This window comes from Tupaia chinensis, unplaced genomic scaffold (genome assembly GCF_000334495.1).
Source record: "Tupaia chinensis unplaced genomic scaffold, TupChi_1.0 Scaffold000154_1, whole genome shotgun sequence".
NCBI classification, from domain to species: Eukaryota; Metazoa; Chordata; class Mammalia; order Scandentia; family Tupaiidae; genus Tupaia; species Tupaia belangeri.
The window spans coordinates 2,321,330-2,343,742 of NW_006159625.1; the positions used below are offsets into that span (position 1 = coordinate 2,321,330).

At 36.8% G+C, this 22,413-nt stretch overlaps 1 protein-coding gene across 3 annotated transcripts in view; it reads right to left on the bottom strand.

Moving 5' to 3' along the window:
• The window catches only part of RIMS2 (regulating synaptic membrane exocytosis 2), a 409,264-nt gene that overhangs the window by 93,848 nt on the left and 293,003 nt on the right, over positions 1–22,413 (bottom strand). For all 3 annotated transcript variants that reach the window (XM_027770701.1, XM_027770699.1, XM_027770700.1), the window contains one exon: positions 4,561–4,802. In XM_027770701.1, coding sequence (XP_027626502.1) covers positions 4,561–4,802 — 242 coding nt within the window. The remainder of the gene's footprint in view (positions 1–4,560; positions 4,803–22,413) is intronic.

Genomic DNA, 22,413 nt, shown 5'->3' on the forward strand with positions numbered 1-22,413 from the left:
GCAGTTCGAGTCTTGGACCTGGTGGCTTGCTTTCTCACTTTCTTTTCTCTTCTCTTCTCTTCTCTTCTCTTCTCTTCTCTTCTCTTCTCTTCTCTCCCCTCCCCCTCTCTCTCTTTCTCTCTCTCTCTCTTAATCTGTCCCTCTCTGATCAAACTGAAATAAACAGATGAATAAATAAATAAAGTTAAATAAAATAATTCTTAAAAAAAAGTTCTACTGGACAGTGCTTGCCTATTCTACAGCAGAAAAGAGTGAAATCTACACAGCCAGACTGGATTCCATGCCAGCCTCTACAATCTGACTCTAACTGAATCAATTTGGGGAAGTTATTACCTCTTCTTGTACTTTGGTTTTCTTACCTGTACATTTAGAATAATAGTAACTAATTCTTGCTTCATAACATTGATGCAAGGTTTAAATAATTTACTTGTACAGTGGTTAAAATAGTGTACAGTGTATACTAAATGCTCAACACATGTTGGGTGTTCTTATTCTTATTTTGACCGACTTTACCTCACCTCTCCATTTTCTTTAACTCATTCCCATCAGACTTTGTCTACCATTGCAAGATTTGTTGAAATTTACCAAATCCTTCTTGCCAAATCCAGTGGTAAATTCTGTCTTCCTCTTACTGGACCCATCAGAAGCCCTTGATACAGTAGGTCATGTTTTAAAATATTTTCTTAATATGTTTTCTAAGACAACATATTGTTATTTTCTCTCAAATGGTTGATCTTTCTTAAGTTTGTTTTCATGGATTCTCTTCCTTTCCTCACCTTGAAATCTACAGTGGTACAATTATATTTATTTTTATAATGATAAATGCCATCTTAATAGACAGTATGATACATAACTCATTAAGTGATAATTCTTTCACTTAACTACAAGCTGTTCTCTGTATAGAGGTCAAGAAAATCAGAGAATATTAAAAGTATCTTTGAAAATGCAAACATGCTACATGCAAATATATGTGGTATTTCTTGGTTTTCAGTAAGTTACTCAATACATCTTATATGTTTATGTCTAAACAAGGAACTACTGTAAGATATAACATTATAAAACTAACACAGTACTTTAGATAATTTAATATCCAAATGGTTTGATCATATGATAGAATAGTTAAATTTGAAGATTTCAGTTTTATATACTGTTGGAGCTTGTGACTACATTTTTTAGAAGAAAACAAAATATAAAAACTTGAAACATGCACACAAACACGCACACACAAATACAGAAATTAGAAATATATTGAAAGTTTAGAGTCCAGTAATATATGAAAAGCAAATCACTATTATTATAGATAAAATCTCAATGAATGGTCAACAGATCTTAATTTTATAACAAAAATATTAGCAAAGAAGGACATATGAGATATTTATGCCCAAACTGTAAAGACATAAAATTGATCACTGAGAAATATTGAACATTTGCTTATTGAAGTCTACTACACTTTCAGCCTCTGTGACACTGTCTTCTCATAGTTTCTGTCCTTTCTTCACGATCATTCTTTCTCAATTTTCTTGCTAGGTTCTTCTTTGTCCAGTTCTAAAATGTTAATCTTCCAGAGAATTGCCTTGGCCTACTATTCTTTTAGCTGTAGTGTTCTTCTTGGGCAATTTCAAGTTTGTCTATAGTTTCAAGTACCACCTAAACTTTATAACTCAGATTTTTGTCCTTGCTTATTTTTATTTACTTATTTTTGCTGTTATTGTTGTCCCTTGCTTTTTTGGATACTTGCTTTAAAAGTATTTACCAAATATGTTCTAGACGTTTCTACAGACATCACAAATTCAAAATGTCCTAAATCCAAGAATCAAGACTTTCTTTCTTTCCCCAACCTACTTCCTCTTTTGTTCTTCCATATTCAGCAATGGTACTACCATCCGTAGAGCAGTGCAAGTCAGAAATATGGGAATCACCTTGGAATCCTGTTTCATACATCTCATTATATGTAGGAAAGTCAGTCACTAAGTTGAGTGACGGATTACACATTTTGCTCTTTAAAAATTTCTCGACTCTACTGCCCCCTCTTTACCTTATAAAAAGACCTTATAAAGGCAGAGAAGGGGTAATAGATTCAATATTTTATCTCATGTCTGAATTGTATGCCTTTGCTAATTCATCATAAAACGTTCTTTGACAGATGCAGACTTAACTTTACCTCTTTATTGTATCCCCATCAGAATATAAACTCTGAAAGATGTCTTATTTATTTATTTTTTTTTTAGGATAACCCCTTGCATATGGTCATGCTCAAAAATATTTGTTACATAAATAAAAGGCAGCCTAATGGCCTATAAAGTATAATTTATATAAAAATGGTCCTATAAATCCTCCAGCAAAAACTTTGCAGCATTTCTTGTAATCTATAAATGTGATTTATAGGAATCTCTATAACTTGGTCTTTAGGTATTTATCAGCTTTCTCTGTAGCCACTTAGTCCAATATTTTATGTTAAAATTACATGTGATTGCTTATCATTATTGTACATATCATACCTCTGCCTTGTTTATTACGGAAAACTTATCTGATTGTCCTTTACCTAGTTAGCAGTCACTTTCCTCAACGATGTTACCTCATATCAGGTGTCATATCTAGGAATTTATTCCTGGAATTCCAGGTTGGATCAAGTGGTCATCTTCTGAGCAGCCAGTATACCTTTCACATAATTCTAGTTTTACCACTAACTGATGACTTTGAAGCAATCAGTTTAAGTAAATAGCTTCTGCTAGACTATAAGCAAGTTGGATTATAAATAGTTTATTAGTTTTATCCATGTGTCTGTCATACAGTAAATGCTCTATATTTATCAAAAGATGTAAACAAATGGAATTATTTGGTTAATTCTACATATCTTTTAACTTAACTGCTATTATTAATGTCCATTTTGGGTTCCTATTTTTTTTTTAATTAATAGACTTTATTTTTAGAGCAGTTTTAGATGTACAAATATTTGTATGGGTTTTTTTTCCTTTTAATTTATGAGAGGGTGCATGTGCTCACCAGAGAGAGACAGAGAGAAAGAGGGAAAATAAAGTATTCCTCATGGGGAGTGGTCATATCATGATCTTTTCTTCCCCATTTCTCCCTATTTTTGCAATTTGGGGCATACACGCATATGTGCCCAGTGTGTTTCTCAAGCTGCAGGGTCCATAACTCAAACTGTTCAGTCAGTGATATGGGATCCAGCTGCCTTAACCACCACGTGGGCCACAGACTGGCCCATTTATTAAGTCTTAAAGAGAAAGTGCAATAATGTTTTAACTACTAAACAAGCATCAGAAAAACTAAATTTCAAAAGGCCAGTGTTTCCCATATTAGCAAAACATAACAGTTACATATAAATGTTGGCGATGTTAAAAATTATGTAAGTATGATATTTATGTGCATTATCCATAAATTAAACTTGTATTTTACATTAAAATGCAAAATAACATTTTAAAACACCAAATGGCAAATTCCTATAACAAAACTGACATTGACCATAGTGAGTTACAACCAGAATATGAGGAACATCATCAGATAGCTATTTTTAATGTAATATATAAGAGCTTATAATGTAAGGCTGAATTTCCAGAATCTCTGTTGTCGTTTATAAAATTAAGAGTAGCCGGGTCCATAAATTAGTGTAATCTTATATTCTTTTGTTTGTAGATTCACATATTGACTTCTGAGTACAAGAACCCTAGTATTCAGGCATAAATTAGATGGAATCCAGTTGCCTATAATTTATTTTGCTGTAAAAGAAACACCATATTACATGCTTTTGTTTGTTAAGTAGAAGATATGCTATTATTTCCAAGATACCAAGAATTTAATGTTTAATTATCAACTCTCATTTGAAAAAAGACATTGCTTTGACTCACAAATTTCTTAATTGCTAACAGTGGCTTTTCTGAGTGGGAGTGTTGTATCTAATTTATTTCTGCAGATGTGATTTAGAAACTGAATTTTAAAGCAGCAGAGCTTTGAATATCTTCACTGTCAGCAGAAAATTCCTCCATCCCTGCTGCTGGAGAATATTGCTGCTTGAGGTTTTCACAGGGAAATAAAAGCTGCAGTGAGAGAATTGATACTACTGGTAAATGTTGCTTACAAACTGCAAAGGAAGTTAGGCTGTCAGCAATAAAAGAACTCCATTATTCACACATAATATGTGGTGTCATCTTCATGACACCTCGCTGGGAATGAAAACTGAATTGGCTGATTTGAGCTTGAGGGACCTAAAGGAAGGAAATACCCTACAGATCAGAGTACCTTTACAAATGCTCAGCAACTGGCGTCCAGGGGTACCCCTGCTTAAGTCCTCCCTAAGGAGGAAAGACCATGATGCACATTTCAAGAACAGTGGCCAAAGTTCATTTCCAAGCCGGGCTCAGGGATCACTGAAAAAAAGGTCATTGTTATGTTTCCAGAAAAGATAAGTAATTTAAAATGTCCCTTTCCTGCTGGAACTGTCCTCACCCACACAATACTGTAATAAAGTGAGTAAGAGAAAAGACTATGTATGGTAATGACAACTCCAATATGAAGTCAAAAGTAACAAAAGAAAATTCCTACCCGTTTGGCTGAGCTGGGAAGCGCTGCGACTCTTCCGTGAGAGACCCACAATAGCTACCATTTTGGCCCCAATGCTAGAGCGCCGCTTCTTGCCACCGGTGCCCAAGGCGCCCACTGCCGTGTCAGACTGGCTGCCGTCGTTCTTCTCCAGCGAGCACATGTCTCCACTGATGCTGGTGCTCTTGGTCATGTTCTTCCCTGACACGCCCATTTGTCTGCTTTGCATTTTGGAGGTAAAGACACTGTCAGCCGATGGATCATTAAAAGTGAGGACAAGAGTAAAAAGGAAAAGACAGAAGAGGCATTTTAGATGAAACATCTGGAGTATAATGAAATTAAAGCATGCACGGAACATACTTTTAGGATTTAAAAATTTCCAAATACCACAGACTTGAATGTGCTTTACTATTCGGGGCCAACCTTAATGCAACTACATAAAACCAGACTTATGATTTCATTTCTGCTGTCAGTGATGGCACTAGTTTGCATGGTGACATGAAAGAAAAGAATGCATGAAAAATCAGTGGACTCACTTAAGAGATTATGCTGTCTTGAAAGTACAAATACGCTTTTGGGTAGCCACACAACGTAAAGAAGATTCCAAAAACATTCTTCTCCAATTTACTCGCGTTGCTATTGCCTTCACAGATAAGTGAGGGCAGTTCACAAAAAAAGGGCAAAAATTATAGTAAATATTGTTAAGAGGGGCCCCATAAACCAAGTGTTCTCATTTTATGAAAAACCTAATAAGGTTTACCCAGTAATGACTACTTTTACTGATATAAACATATATTCCAAAAATAAAGATTTATTCATTCAAAGCATATGTTTGGAGGTAAGAAAAATCATTTTTCTAGATATGGTCAGAAAACAATCAATGAATCACTGAAGCATGTAGCTGATTGACACTCTCCTGCAGGACTAATAACGCGAAGGGGGCTAACTGAAGGAAGAAGCCTGGATTCTTAGGGATTAGCGGGGTGTGGTAGAAGGTGGAGTAGGGGTGAAAAATCTAAAAGCAGTCTATTTGACTAACTCCCTTGAGCCTGAGAGGTGGTGAAGGAAGCAGCTGCTTTTGTAAGGATAGGAAGACTTATTTCCTACATCGCCGAATTTTGCCTCAGTATTAGAAAGTTATAGTTTCAGCTTTAATTTGGTCCTGAGAGTATGACTGTTTAACACATAAATTATGTAATAATAAGAAATAGAAGTCAAGAAATAGAGAGACCTTCATATATCATCTAAGGGATGAAAATCCAAAAGCTAACATATTTAAGTGAATTCTCATCTCTAATCTAATATCTTGGTCTTTCAGGAAAAAAACAAAAAACAAAAAACAGTATGTTTTCTTTCCTAAAGTAAAATCTGCTTAGATGCTAGAACCACATGGTGATTTTATTAACTTATATACACTTCCTCCATGTAACTAAGCATAGAAAGGCTCAGTGTGAAATTGAAAATAAAATAAAAACAAACCCCACCAAACTAGTCAAGTATACTATTTGATCTCCTGCATTAGAGAGAGAGAGAGAGAGAGAGAGATATTTTTGCTATAGGGTGCGTGCGCTTGCCAGAAAGACAGAGAGAGACAGAGAGACAGAAAGCGAGAAATCACCCCCCAGGGGTATGACCACACCACAATTCCTTCTCCTCCATTTTCCTCTCGGGATCTTGGGCACGCAGGCATACTCACCCGGCGTGAGTTTAAGTAACCGGGTCCGGGACTAAAACCGTTGTCGGCTACATGGGAGTTCAGCGACATAGCCATTATGCTATCTGCTGGTCCCTTGCATTAGTTTTAAGAAGAAATGAGGCATACACAGAGAGAGAGAAAGAGAGAGAGAGAGAATGGGAGAGAGAGAGAGAGAAAAGTGTGTGTATGTATGTGGGGGAGGAAGAGAGAAAGAAGTGTGTGTATACACACACACACACACACACACACACACACACACTTACATATTATACCAAACTAGTCATTTTCAAATTTGTTTGAGTTTGCTCTTCTTTAACAATCAACAGAATAAAATAGTTTTGGAGGCAAATGGGCTTGGATCCCAGTTTTGCTGCTACTTAATTGACTTACTTTAGCATAGTCATTTGCTCTACTCTGAGCCTTGTGTTCCTCATTTATAAAATCAGAATACATTTTTTAAAATTTTAGAGATTAGAAATAATGTGTCTAAAGAAAAACTTTAATAAGTGGAAATTATAATAATTATCATTAGGGAAAATGGAGAATAAATAAATTTAAAGTCAATGTATATCATGTAGATCCTTAGTATCGATAGAAATAATAATCATAATTATAAATTTAACAACTTTTGAGATAAAATATCTAAAATGCTCTACTAGAGCCACTATTCCACATTGAATAGTAGACTGTAGAGTTGAGACATCTGGGTTTGATCTTTGACTTTACTGACTAAACATCTGGTCTTGGGAATGTTGTTTTACCTTTCTGGAATTCAGTTTCCTCATTTAATAAATGAGAAAACATAAAGTACTAAGCAGAATGCCAGACACATGATAAAAGCTCCCAAAATTCTCTTCTTCCTTCCCATTGTTATCACCATCACCATCATAATCGATTAAGCATCCATTAAACATATTGAACTGGAATATATGTAAGGTCCCCTTTAACTACAAACAGCTCTGTCCCCCAGATATCTCTTGTTCCACGGACTCTGGGCAGATAAGGCCAGACATGTAACATATGGTTTTCATAGTATGCTGCCATTAGAAAAGGCATGACATACTGTAGCTTAGAAATGCCATAATTCAGTTGAGACTAAATCTTTGAAAATAATATTTATGTTCCAGGGTCAGAGCAACCTAGTGGTCCTGTTATATAAAAAATTTCACCCCAAATACATACTTTTCTAAAGAGCTACCAAGGAAGTCAAAAGTATAATCCAAATATATTGCTTATTGTACCTTGTGATAGTTGCATTCAGTTTACACGGTTGGATAAAAGACCATAAAGAACATAAAAAGTGTTGCCAATAAGAAGAAAAATAAAATAAATAGACAAATAAAAAGAGCAATCAGAGACCAACATCCCTTTTTCTTTTACATAAATCAAGTTACTCAACCCAAGTAGTTCATCCCAAGGGTGCAGAATGGATTTCTAGCTGATCCTAACAGATGACCACTTAGTAATATCAGGTGTTGATATAAATGCTCAGTTCCAGAAAGAAACAGTGTTTCTACATTTATAGAAATTGCTTCGCGGATGGGGCCGGCAGGTGGCATGGTGGTTAAGGGTGCTAGAGTCCCACATGGCCGACTGTGGTTCAAGTCTCAGACCTGGCGGCTTGCTTTCTCACTTTCCCTCTCTCTTTCTCACTCTGTCCCTCTCTGGTCAAATGAAAATAAATAAAATAAATAAAGTTAAATAAAATAATTCTTAAAAAAGAAAAAGAAATCGCTTCATGCATGGTTTTTAATTTTTTGGCTTTAAAAACAATAAAAACTTTACTTAGTAAGATTTATTTAGTATTATCAAAATAAAATATGTTAAATTGCTGATGTGATTAAATTATTGTTGTTGAAAATTCCTGAAAGATTTTTTAAAAGGCAAATCTAGTATTGTCGATCATTAGGAGAAAGACAATAAATAATTAAAAGGCAAGAGAAATATTGTAAATATTTCCCAAAGAAATATATAGCATACTAGGGTTTATTTTAATGTGTGATCAAAATAAATGAAGTTTACAGGGTAGAGAAGAACCAAAAATATTAATTGATAGATTTGAATGAACAGAGCTAAATAGTTTGGCTCTTAAGATAATAAATTGCTAACATGGGACAAAAACAAATTTTGAGTTTGGGAGACTATGGGCATAAGAGTAGCATGCCAAAAGAAATATTTTATTGCAGGAGCTGGGAAGGCAGTTAGGAAAGAAAGTACCTAGCAATTAGAGAACAGCGATTAAATTTGAATTTGGTGGGTAGAGAAACAAGGGGCCCAGCAGCTATACAATGGAGTATGAGAACACCTTGGGGTAAGAAGTAGTACTAGAAAAGAAGTGTAGGCGTTGGCGTAATGGCTATGTCGCTGGACTCCCATGTAGCTGAACGCAGTTCAAATTCCGGACCTGGTGGCTTAAACTCATGCCGGAAGATCCGGAGAGGAGAATGGAGGAGAAGGGATTGCGGCGTGGCCACTCCCCCTGGGGGGTGATTTCTCACTTTCTATCTCTCTGTCTCTGTCTTTCTGGCGAGCGCACGTGCCCTGTAGCAAAAACCTCTCCAAAAAATAAAGGACACATAAGTACTTAAAAGTTAGAAGAGAATAATAATGATGGTAGAGTAGAAACAACCCGTGGGACTGGTCAAGCTCCCTAATGTATATACCTTGAGAGGCGAATTTCCTTTCCTTCCCACTGCTGAATTCCTGGAAGCAGCTGTCAGGAGATAATCAAATACCTATTACTACAGAAGCTCATACTTGACTGCACCAGCTGGCAATCACTGGGCAGATGTCAGGATTTAAAGGGCCACTTCTTAAATTCTGGTGTCTTCCTCACAGGGGAAAAAAAATTCTGTTGCTGTCCAAAGTTCTCCTTATTAAATAATTCTCTATATTAAATGTTATTCCTGAGTTTAAATGTCAAATTTGAAATTAGTATCCTAATTCATTATTTAATAAGATTTATTTCACTCTATCTCAAAAGATCACCTATAATTTTAAGCTAATAAAACAGTAATAATTTATTCAACAAAGATTTATTGATTATCTATTAAAATAAATATGGGGATAAAAAAATGACATAATATAGTCTCTGATTAATTTACTGGCAAATAACAACATGTAAAATGCAAGTAAGTTTGCATTAGAACTTAGTCCTATATATATAGAGAGAGATAAATAGATAGATAATTGATAGATAACACAGATAAAATTCACATTACATTAAGTTCATCATTTTAACTACTGCAAATTGTGTAATCACATATTTTTAGTACATTCAAAATGTTGTATGATATCATCACCATGTAACTCCAAAACATTTGTATCACCCCAAAACAGGTTAACCAAAACCTCCCTATCTCCCTCTGCCTTAGCCTTCCCTACTTCTAGTAACCATTATTCTACTCTCTCCTTCTAGGAGGTCAGTTGGTTTTGGTTTATAATTGAAATTCTAAGGACCAGCTGTAAAGTCAAGAAATCCTGATTAAGTTAAACGTTCAAGAAAATGCTTCTTTCTCCAAAGAATATGTAAAAACTGAATTTTGCATACTAATTCCTTGATTTCTAGAGATAACAGAAATTTAAAGTTCAGTATTATTTATACTAATAATACTGATAGACAATAGTGTGTTAACATAGTATCTAAATATATTGGAGGGTATGTGTGTGTATCTATGCCACACTACTAGTGTCTGGAATTCAGAAGGAATATTTAGCTAATTAAAGTATTTTTAGTCAAAAATGTCTGTGTTGGGACCAGCAGTTGGTGTAATGGCTATGTCTCTGGACTCCCAAGTAGTCGACCGCTGTTCAAGTCCCAGACCTGGTGGCTTAAACTCACGCCGGGCGCATGTGCATGCATGCCCAAGATTCCGAGAGGAGAATGGAGGAGAACGGTTTGCCGTGAGGCCATTCCCCCCTGGGGGGGTGATTTCTCGCTTTCTGTCTCTCTGTCTCTCTTTCTGGTGAGCACACGCGCCCTATAGCAAAAACCTCTCCAAAAAAAAAAGTCTGTGTTAATTATAGCCACAAATAATGAAGATGCTTTGTTTCTTTGTTTGTTTGTTTAAGAGAGATTTTTGCTATAGGGCATGAGTGATCATCAGAGAGAGAGAAAGAGAGAGAGAGAGAGTGAAAAATCACCCCCTAGAGGGATGCCACATTGCAATTCCTTCTCCTACAGTCTCCTCTCGGATTTTAGGCATGCATGTATACATGCCTGGTGTTGAGTTTGAAGCCGGCAAGTCCGGAACTTGAACAGCAGTTGACCATGTTGGAGTCCAGCAATGCAACCATATGCCATCTGCTGGTACCAAGATTCTTAAGTGTTGGGTCTAATGGCAGGAAGAATTGCCTCAGTGGTGACAGGGTAGGTCACTGCTTAAGTAGGATAGTTCAAGGAGCACCCTGAGAGACATGTAATTTCCAAAATTCCTTTCCTAACAACTTATAAGTGCCTGAAATTCCAATATATTAAATATTTCTTTTTTTTAAGAATTATTTCTTAGTTTGAAGTCTCCTTTTTAACATGTCACCATCCCCAGGATTTGGTCATTCATTTAAAAGACATTTGCTTTGTACCTACTACCTGGCAGGCACTAGTGTCAGAATCAGATGTACAGCAGAGGAGAGGACAGAGACTGGCCCTGTCTTCATTCATGGTGTCATGCGGAAAGGCAATAAACAAGTAAATGAAGGATAATCTCTGAGAGTGATATATGACCTGCAGAAAATAAAATACAATAAAATGGCAACAAGGGTCCAGAGAGTTTGGGGTGGTCAGAAAGTCTTCTCTGAAGCAGAGATAATTGACCTAAGGCCTGAATAATGAAGCCAGTAATGTGGAGGAAGAGGTAAGAGCCTTAAAGGAGAGCAAGGACAAATACCTCAAGCAGGAATAAATGTGATTGGTAGAGGAAATGTATAAGTCCAAGTGTAAAAGGAATGAGAAAGTGAGGGTTTTAGGACAAAATGAGGACAGAGAAAGGATAAGGCCTAGATGAATTGAGATAAATAAATGTCCTGCAAGGCTTACTCTTATCTCACTGCCTACTCAAATATGACATCAGAACTGTGAGGACAGAGACTGTGAGGACAGAGATTACATGGAGCTGTACCATGAGACCTGGGGTACAGTATTTCATCTCTACATATAAGACCAAAGGGGGGACCAGCAGTTAGCGTAATGGCTATGTTGCTGGACTCCCATGTAGTCGACCACGGTTCAAGTCCCAGACCCGGTGGCTTAAACTCATGCTGGGCATGTGTGCGTGCATGCCCAAGATCCCGAGAGGAGAATGGAGGAGAAGGGATTGAGGCATGGCCAACCCTCCAGGGATGATTTCTTGCTTTCTGTCTCTCTGTTTCTGTCTTTCTGGCGAGCATACGTGCCCTATAGCAAAAACCTCTACAAAAAAAAAAAAAAAAAAAAAGATAAAGGGCATTTTACAGAGCTCATGGCTGTCTTCCTTATAAAGTGATAAACTTATGAAGGCTAAGTCATTAAAGGAATTAGAAATATATCTTTATCAACTAAACATTAAAAAATGTATTTAACTCTTAAATTTGCCTATATATTAATTCTTTACTCTTACATTTTTAAGTTTTCCACCATATTACTTAATAACAGTCCCCACCTTCTACCATGAGTTTGAAGAAAGATACTTGAAGGAAAAATGTGAAACTTACTACTTCATAAATCACAAGTATATATTTCATTATTTATTACACAGTGCTTATTAAAAATTTACACAAGACTTAAAATCTTAATTTTTTTCATTATAAGGCCAGCTGGTAGCACGGTGGTTGAAGTGGCTGGATTTTCACATGGCCAACCATGGTTCAAGTCCTGGACACAGCGGCTTGAAATTCATGCTTGGCACATGTACATGTGTGTGCAAAGTCCCAAGAGGAGAAGAGTTTGTAGCATGCCCCCCTCCCTGGAAGCCCGAGGGTGATTTCTCACTTTTCTTCTCCCCGTTTCTCTCTGTCTCTTTCCTCTCTGGTGAGCACACACACCCTATAGCAAAAACCTAAAAATAAATAAATAAATAAATAAGCCTTCATTATAATATCTTATGAAAACTGCCTTTCTTCTTTGATTTTAGCTATTTCTTTATCATCCTCAGAGATTTGCCCTGATTACTATTCATGTTTCCCCTTGAAATTTTAGGCCTTCAAATAGTTCTAGACGAAGCTAATTTAAATTATAGTAAACATCTTGACACTAATGAACTGATTCCTTTAGCAAACATCTATTGTGCATCTGCTTGGTGTTGTGTCCCAAGGGAGCCAGAGGAGGCTGAAATGGTGCCAAGCCCCCTGTTCTGGGCATGTGGGACTGACACTTACATGGAGAAAGAATGCATTTTTTTCTTTGCATAAATAGGGAATTGTCCGTAATTGTTGCCTTAGTATCTACCCAGAATAACTACCCAAAGAAACACCTTTTTTCTACCCAGAAAAAAATCTTTTTCTAATTTGTGCAAAGGCTCCATTTAAGGAGAGTGGTAGTTTTGTCTTGTGGTGAATAAAAACAATAAATGAGATAGAGTCATTATTTAAGATGTACATAGATTAGGAATGCTAATAAGAGTGAAAATACTTCTATAGATTTAAAAAATTAAATATTTTAAAAATATATTTTAAAAACATATATCAGGGAAAATGAACACACAGCCTTGTCAGATTTCTCTGGAGGAAAAGAATATTGAAAATCAAAAGATCATGAAACTTTATAGACATGGACTTTGAATGATGAGTTAAAAGTAACATGTAGAAAAAATATTAAAGGGAAGAGAATATTATAAATAAAAATGCAGAAGTACAATAGCACATGCCACAGTTTTAAGATGAGTATAGTGAGGACCAGCAGTTAGTGTAATGGCCATGTCACTGGACTCCCATGTAGTCAACCGTGGTTTGCGTCCAGGACCCGGTGGCTTAAAACTCATGCCAGGCGCGAGTGCATGCATGCCCAAGATCCTGAGAGGAGAATGGAGGAGAAGGGATTGCGGCTTGGCCATCCCCCCCGGGGGGTGATTTCTCGCTTTCTGTCTCAATGTCTCTCTCTGTCTGTCTGGCGAGTGCACGCACCCTATAGCAAAAACCTCTTCAAAAAAAAAGATGAGTATGGTGTAGTTTGGCCAAATTATAGTGTGATAGGCTAAGAGTAGTAGAGACAAATACAGAAAACTAGATTACAGTCACATTATTATGGGTGTTGTCACATTATTATGGGTGTTGTAGACAAAGGAGTTGCTAAAGCTGAGAAAGCTGGAGAACAATATAAAAATGGTAAATAAGGAAGTTTATGAATAACGATGGGGAAGTCACTAAGGCTGTTTCCATTACTCTGTTCTTGTAGATGCATGGTAGGATTACACTTCCTCACCCCCTTGAAGTTAGAAGTGGCCTTTAGACTTGTTTGACTAATGAAATGCTACTGGAAATTAGTCTCATAACTTCTGGGTAGAAATACTATATACTGGTGGTGTTCATCTATAGGGACTATGGAAAAGCACCTGTCAGACTGAGCCCCTGATTATCTCTCATGGACAGAGTTCCTCGCCCACCTGCACTATTCATGTAGCATGGACATAAAGTGAACATTGTTGGTTTTGCCACTAGGAATTGGGGGTTATCACAGTAGGACAATGAAGTCTGTTCTCACTAACAAACAAGAATTGGAACAGGAAAGACTGGCTATAGAAATACCAGTTACGGGACCAGCAGTTGGCATAACGACTATGTTGCTGGATTCCCAAGTGGTCAACCACGGTTTGAGTCCTGGACTCAGTGGCTTAAACTCATGCTGGTCACATGTGTGTGTGTGCCCAAGATCCTGAGAGGAGAATGGAGGAGAAGGGATTGTAATATGGCCATTCCTCTTGGGTTTTTTTCCTCACTTTCTGTCTGTCTCCGTCTTCCTGACGAGCACACATACCCTATAGCAAAAACCTTTCAAAACAAAAAAACACAAAAAAACAAAAAACAAAAGCAAAAACAAACTAGTTTGGTGTTTAGATCAATAATCTTGGGGGGAAAATAATAGCTTAGGCTAGTGAACTACTATTACTAATAGAAAGCAAGACTAATGTAAAAGTTATTTGGAGGAAACCATCTAAACTTAGTATCTGGATCTGGACATAAGACATAAAAATAGCTCAAATTAGTAAGCATCATATGCCAGGTACTATTTTAAGTGCTTTATATGATTTATGAAATGCTTAAAATCTTTATAGAAGAAGAAAGAGGAAACTGAGGCTCTTAGTGAGCAAAGTGTGTGTCCAAGGAGTGATGGTTTAGGAAATGAGAAACACTAGAGTCAGCAGAATTTCTCGGAGAGGTTCAGTAGAAAGCTGTATACCTAGGCCAAGTAGTAAGAGGAATCATTGGAGCTAAAAAGCTGGTCAATTAATACTTGAACAGGAGAGAACAGGTGAATTTAGGAGGACAGCTGAAGTAGGTGAAGCCAAGAGCTTAAAGGGAGAGGAATGAAGATTTCAGTAGTTACCTTGAGAAATACCAATATTTAAAGGTTAGGAAGAAGAGAAACGACCAAGGGCAAAAAGAGAGAGATGGTCTCAGAATAAGAAAAACTGGCGATTTTAAATTCCATAGAATGGAATAGACAAGAGAATGACATCTATGAAAGCTGGGTTGGTCATAAGATGCAAGGAGGTTAATTAGCGTAAGCATTTAAAAAGGGTTATAGATTGGAGACTTGGAGGATACAATTAACCTTTAAAACAACTACTGAACTAGGAAGATGTATCAGTTTCCAAGAAGTTAACCAAGGAATTAGATGGGAAGAATGATCATAGATAACTTTCTGGAGAGAGACAATGTCGAAGAGAAAGAATGAGATGGTAAACCCAAAATGTCAAAATGGAGAGAATGGTTACTAAAAATAAGGATAATAGGCATATTATTTATTTTTAGGGAAAACTGAAATACCTTAACAAAAAGGATAAACTAAAAAGAAAGGTAAAAATTAGGACCAGCAATTAACGTAATGGCGATGTCGCTGGACTCCCGCGTAGTTGACCACGGTTCACGTCCCGGACCCGGTGGCTTAAACTCACGCCAGGCGCATGTGCATGTGCACCCAGAATCCTAGAGGAGACTGGAGGAGAAGGGATTGCAGCATGGCCATCCCCCCTGGGGGGTGATTTCTCGCTTTCTGTTTCTCTGTCTCTCTCTGTCTTTCTGGCGAGTGCACATGCCCTATAGCAAAAACCTATCAAAAAAAAAAAAAAGGTAAAAATTGATTTAAAAAAATTACTTCAAGATGGAGAGATAGGCAACTCAGAATCCAAGTGAAAGAACTAGTCTAGGAATTTTCAATAACTTTATCCTTGGGTGAGGGGATAATGTAAAAATGAATTGTTTCTAAAATGTTCTTTCTTTTCTCTCTTGCTTCTATTTTCTTTTTTCTCTTTCTTTTTTTTTTTTTTTTTTAAGTTAGGCCCTTGTTAGAAAAGAAAGCTTACTTTTTTCCAAATACCACATTATGCTACTTTTACAATTTACTCTTTTTAGGCCATAATGGCTAGCAAGTTATTTGATTCAAGAGGTTTTTCTGTCATCTAGATTTTAATTCTTTATCAATATTTAGCTCTGAAGAACACATACTTTAAATGATTCAGCTACTATCTGAAGTATTTTTCGTATTAGAATTGCTATCTATTATCTCTGATGTCGCTAGGGGAAAAAAATTAAGTCTCCCAACTTTATGTTAAAGATATGTCTCCAAGATATTACTTTTTAAAAAAGTAATGTGTCAGTTTATGAGATGAACCAAAGTATCTCATCTTGAGGTGATTATAACTATAGCAGTGCTCATTTTAAAAGCATATAATTATCATGTGTCAGATATTATTCTAAACTCTTTACATTCATGAGCTCTTTTAAGCCCTTTTTTAAGCTAGGGGCACAGTGTGTGTATAAGAATGTGGGGGGAGAAGGTACCCCCCCAAAAGTGCCTGGTTATGCATTTTCCCTCCAGTTCTCCATCCTGTCAGGATCATGGGTACAACCGCACTCATACCGCTCATACGGCTTTTCAGGCGGTAGGGGTGGGGACTTAACCCTGCTCCACCACTGAGAGCAGCCTTCCTCTGTAAAGTGCTTTGCTCTTGCACTCACGGGTTGGCACTAATCCTAATGAATTTGACTCACTAACTCATTAGCTTAGAACAAAGGTTGGCAAATTTTCATATAAAAAGACAGATGGCAAATATTTTAGGCTGTGTGGGCCATATGGTCTCTGTCGCAACTACTCAGCTCTGTTACTGAGCACGTAAGCAGCTTAGGTAATATGTAAACACATGAGAACTGATGCGTACCAATACAACTTGTAGATGCTGCAATTTGAATTTCATGAAACTTTTAAATGGTATGGAATATCATTCTTATTTGAATTGGTTCCACCCATTTAAAAAACATGCAAAAAACATTTTCATCTTCTAGGTCATATAAAAATAAGCAATGGGGCTCATGGACCATAGTTTGTTGACCCTTGGTTTAGAACGTTAAACTTTTATGCTGTGAATGACTGCATATTAAGGATATTATCCCAGGCTATGAAGTTTGAAGTAAGAGTAGTCTTGTATGTTGAAAAATAGTATATATTGTGATTTTCCATGAAAACTTGATTACTAATAAAATCCAAATTAAAAATATCTATTTGTGTAATCATACTGCATTATTTCAGAGATAAAGAATATACTTTAAAGTTACATGTCTTGGACAAAATCTGATTGTTTATCTATACAATCTCCATATCTATTTTTTAAGAATTATGTTATTTAACTTTGTATTTATTTATTTATTTGCTTGACCAGAGAGGGACAGAGCACGAGAGAGAGAGAGACAGAAAAAGAGAGAGAAAGTGAGAAAGCAAGCCACAGGTCTGGAACTTGAACAAGATCAGCACCCTTAACCACCATGTCACCTGCTGGCCCTCCATATCTATTTTTAATCAATCTTTCAAACTCACATAGAAGACTCTACTAGAAGTTGGAGAGTCCAATGTAATGGAAAGAAAAAAACAAAAACTCATTCTAGAATTTTTTTCAAGGCCAAATATACACCATATTTGGAAACAGAAATGCTTTTATCGGCGTTGTCTTATCTTTTCCTTGTATTAGCCTGACAATAACTGAACAAAGAGAAGTGATCTCATGCCCTTCTATGCTTTCTTAGCATCTGTTACAGTCCCGTAAAATGATTTTCAGGGCATCAGAATTATCTCCCAATACTCCCTCAGGTTTCTGAAATTTGTGACATTATGTCATCATATATTCACATTATTATTCTTCATGAGTTTCACATTATTGCTCTCGTTAAGGTTTTCTTATCAGAAAAGATAGACATTATTGTCACCTATCCTCTTTAACAGAGTACAGTTCAGGAGATTGGGTGATAGGAGTTGGAAAAGTTGGTGGAGGAGTAGATCTCATTGTGCTTTCACAGAAAGCGATGTTTCCAGGTGTGTGGCCTGCACGAAGCAAATGGGGGATATGGGCTCAAGAGAAAAAGGGGGAAAAACAAAAACAAATAAACAAAATAAACCAAGAAGAGGCAGCATAGACCAGCAGGCCAATGATTACATATATTTAAAAGTATCTAAACAAAATAATTCCAAGTGAGGATTCCTAATCTTTTCTAATTCAACTTTAGTAGACATTAAAAAATTATATCTAAGCAATACATTTGTGCATGTGTGTGCATGTGTGTGTATGCATTTACTCGTGCACTTTTATGTGTATACATAAAATGACTTCACATCTTGTCAAAGACCATGGTTTACAACTCTAGTCCATAAATTAGAAAAACACAATAATAAATTAGAGAGAAACTGAAGCACAATTCCCAAGGAGCTTAAATGTAAATTACATGCCAAGTATAGCATGGTATCTAGGTTAAGACTCACATATTTAGACATGAATTCAGGCATCTCATGTGGAAAATAAAATACACACTTTTAAAATAACACTAGTCCCTTATTTTTTGCTAAAATATTACTTTCTTGGGACCAGCAGTTAGCATAATGGCTATGTCGTTGGACTCCCACGTAGTTGACTGTGGTTCAAGTCCCAGACCTGGTGGCTTATGTGCATGTGTGTTCATGCCCAGGATCCCAAGAGGAGAATGGAGGAGAAGGACTTGCAGCGTGGCCATCCCCCCTGGGTGGTGATTTCTCGCTTTCTCTCTCTCTGTCCTTCTGGGCACCCATGCCCAATAGTAAAAAAAAAAAAAAAAAAAAAAACCATCCAAAAATTAAAAAAAAAAAACAAAAAATATTACTTTCTTTGCCTCATTGGGTGAATGGTGGTAATCTCTCTTTGATTAAATTCAGTGTATTAAAATTCCCAGGATTATCGATTTATTTTTTTAAAAGTTATCATTTTTTTAATTAAAAACATACAAATACATAAATTAATTTAGAATATTTGCTTAGCTTGTATTTCTGCATTTAGACAATATTCCAGTCATAATTTCCCAAGTATAAAGTTTGTTTTATATGTCACTCAATAATCACCATTAACAGAAAGACTCACACAACCCCCTTTAGTGATTATGACAGTATTGTTCTGACAAGATGTGTTGGTTATATACATGAACCCTCCATGGAACCATGTTAAAGAAGACCTTTAGCTCATTAGGAATTTAAAACTTTAATTTTTTTCTTCTTGGATTACAAGTCAATCAGCCCTGAAGAGATTGTGAATTCCTGCTCTGGAATGATGCATCAGCTCTCATAATGCTAGTCTTTCTCAGGGTTAGGAAGTCTACTGAAATTAGAGCTGACCTAGAGAAATTAGGTGAATCATTTTTTTAATTTGGCGCAGGGTTTTAGAATTTACCTATTGTTATTATTATAAGTCTGAAAGGTTAAAAAAATAAAAATAACATGATAAAACCACCCAGTAAACAAAAAAAGAAGCACTGCTAGAGTTCCCTAGAGCTTTCCCCAAAACCAGGATTTCTTTTTTATCTTTTGTTTTGCTATGTTTTGAGGTTTTTGCCTTAGGGCACATGTGCTCACCTGGGGGATAGAGAGAGAGAGACAGAGACAGAGACAGAGACAGAGAGAGGAAATATGAGAAAACATCACCCCTGGGGGGGTGGCCACTCTGCAATCCCTTCTCCTCCACTCTCCTCCTGGGACCTTGGCATGCATGCCATGATTATGAAGTCATCAGGTCCAGGACTTTAATCCTGCTCAGCCATGTGGGACTCCAGCTAAGAAATCACTACATCTGCTGGTCCTCAAACCAAAAAAAAAATTTTTTTTTTGAGAGGTTTTTGCTATAGGGCACATGTGCTTGCCAGAAAGACAGACAGAGAGACAGAAAGCAAGAAATCAGCCCCTAGGGGGGAGGGCCACGCCACAATCTCTTCTCCTCCATTCACCTCGGGATCTTGGGCACGCACGCACACGTGCCCGGCGTGGGTTTAAGCTACCCGGTCCGGGACTCAAACAGCGGTGGACTACATGGGAGTTCAGCAACAAAGCCATTACGCTGACTGCTGGTCCCCTCAAACCAAAATTTCTAATGCAAATGTGAAGCATTAAATGTCACATCTGTGGCCTCATTAAAAACAAAACAAGAGAACCAATAAACAAAGCAATAGATTCAGCAAGGAAGTCAAGAATAAAGCTATGCTTCTACTCTAAGTCTATCATTTATTTTTTGATATATCTTTCCACTATTTACTATATAACTTTGAAAATTATATACTTAATGTAAGCTACATGGGGAAGGACTTTTCTGCTTTTGTTCATTGCTAAATACTGGGTTTTGTTTCATTTTATTTCTTTTAAAAATTTTTGCCAGAGGGCATGTGTGCTGGCCAGAAAGAGACAGGGAAATTAGAAAGCATCCCCTAGAAGGAATGCCTATGCCACCATCCCTTCTCCATTTCTCCTTCCTTCTGGGATTTTGGTGAAGTATGCACACACGGCTGGCATGTTTTTTTGTTTTTGTTTTGGAGAGGTTTTCGTTATAGGGCACATGCGCGCTCGCCAGACAAACAGAGAGAGACCTAGAGGCAGAAAGCAAGAAATCCCCCCAGGGGGGATGGTCACGCCACAATCCCTTCTCCTCCATTCTCCTCTCGGGATCTTGGGCATGCACGCACACGCGCCCGGTGTGAGTTTTAAGCCACCAGGTCTGGGATGCAAACTGTGGTCGACTACGTGGGAGTCCAGCAACATAGCCATTATGCTAACTGCTAGTTCCCATGGCTGGTATGCTTTTTAAGCCATGTATCTGGGACTCCATCATGCAGTTGGCCATCTGGGATCCAGCTGCCTTAACTAGCACACCACGAGCTGGTTCAATTCTAGGGTTTAAAATAATGCCTGCCACACATAAGCATTTGGTAAATATTTGTTGGATAAATGAATCAATCTTTAAGACACACAGAAGTCCCTCGAAATGTTGTGATGAAGATTAAATGAAGTAATACATACAGCATTTAGTACAGTGCTAAAAATGTGGTTAAGATATATTAGCTCTAATTATTATATACCTTTAAAATTCCACCATTGTAAATGTCCTTATTTATAGGTATGTCGTTCATTTTAAATGCATGTAATAATCAGAGCTAATAGAGTTTACATGGAAACATGTATTTACATTTACAATGGGGACATTGAGCCTTTACTGCAAATAGAAACTTAGGCTTGCTGGATTTGAAGAACTACTTAATATAGTTAGAGATGTTCTGTAGTCTCAAAGAAATGGTCCCTCGGACTTCCTATAAACAAATCATCGCTATGTCTTTATTGGTTGTTTCAAACTTGAAAAGTAGTGATTAACAAAAAGGATTTCTAAACTGAAATGATCTTGTTACATAGATGTTTGATAATAAATATGAGTAAGTTCAATTCAACAGACACTTGTTACCTATAAAACATTATATACTGTAGATGGCGCTGAGGGAAAAGCTATATACATTTTGGCACTAAAAGAAATGCTATATATAATCCATACGAAGAAATGTATTCGTCAGTTTTGTTGGGAAAAAATAATTAAAATTTTAAACACGCCAAAACTCACCCTTTTCCAGGAAAGAAAGACAATTTAAGTGCTGTGTTATGACTTTCAGCTAAATGTTACTAAGGGAAGATAAAAACGCTTAGTAAAATTAGGGACAGAAGATAAGCGACAAAGAGGTCATCAAAAAGGAGTCACCACCACATCCTGGACATCCTAATAGCAAAAGTGATAAAGAATATAATTGACATATCTACTCTACTAAGAAGTGTAATTACCTACTGAGAAGCCAACTAAGTTTAATTAAGAGACTCATATTCAAGGCATAGCTGGACTATTCTTGTTATAACTGAGTAATCAAAGTAGTCCTTGTGCCTTAGTCGCCTTATTGTGGAAAAAGGGGATAAATATATCCCACCTTTATCCAGAAGACTGCCACAAGGCTTTCTACTTTCTCCTTCTAGTTCATTTAATCTGGTAACTTTACTGTCAAAACTATGAGAACTTTGATCCCTCCAGCTTTTCTCCAGTTATCAACCCTGTCATCTGTACTTATATTTTACCTGCATAAATTCCATAGCTCTTCATTCCAGTCACTCTATTGTAAATACCCAACTTTTGCAGTATCTCTCATCTGACACCTAGCTGACTGAACTACTTCATAAATCCTACCATGTGGGCTCCAGTGTGTACATGGTGACATCTGAGCATTTTTCCAACAATGGAACACACTTGTTCCACAGTAATTCACTACCATCAGCCTCAAGAGACACTCTACATTTGCTCTTCCCTTTCACCAGAATAACCTTGACACATCTTCGTCATGAGTCAAACCTCCCACCCTTTTCTTCTCAGCAGATAACTTTTCCTTATATTCATAGAGAGAATGAAAGCTATCAGAAAAATTCTCTATCAACAATATATATCATGTAATTATATACTGTGTGTACATATATATGTATATGTGTGTGTGTTTCTGTCCAGGCACACATCATATCTGAGCACAATCTCTTTCATTTCATTTATTTATTTATTTATTTTAGATTTTTCTATTGGGCATGTGCATTCACTAGAGAGAGCAAGAAAGATAGGAAGAGAGAAGGAAAGTGAGACATCAACCCTGCAAGGGGATGGCCACACAGCAATCCC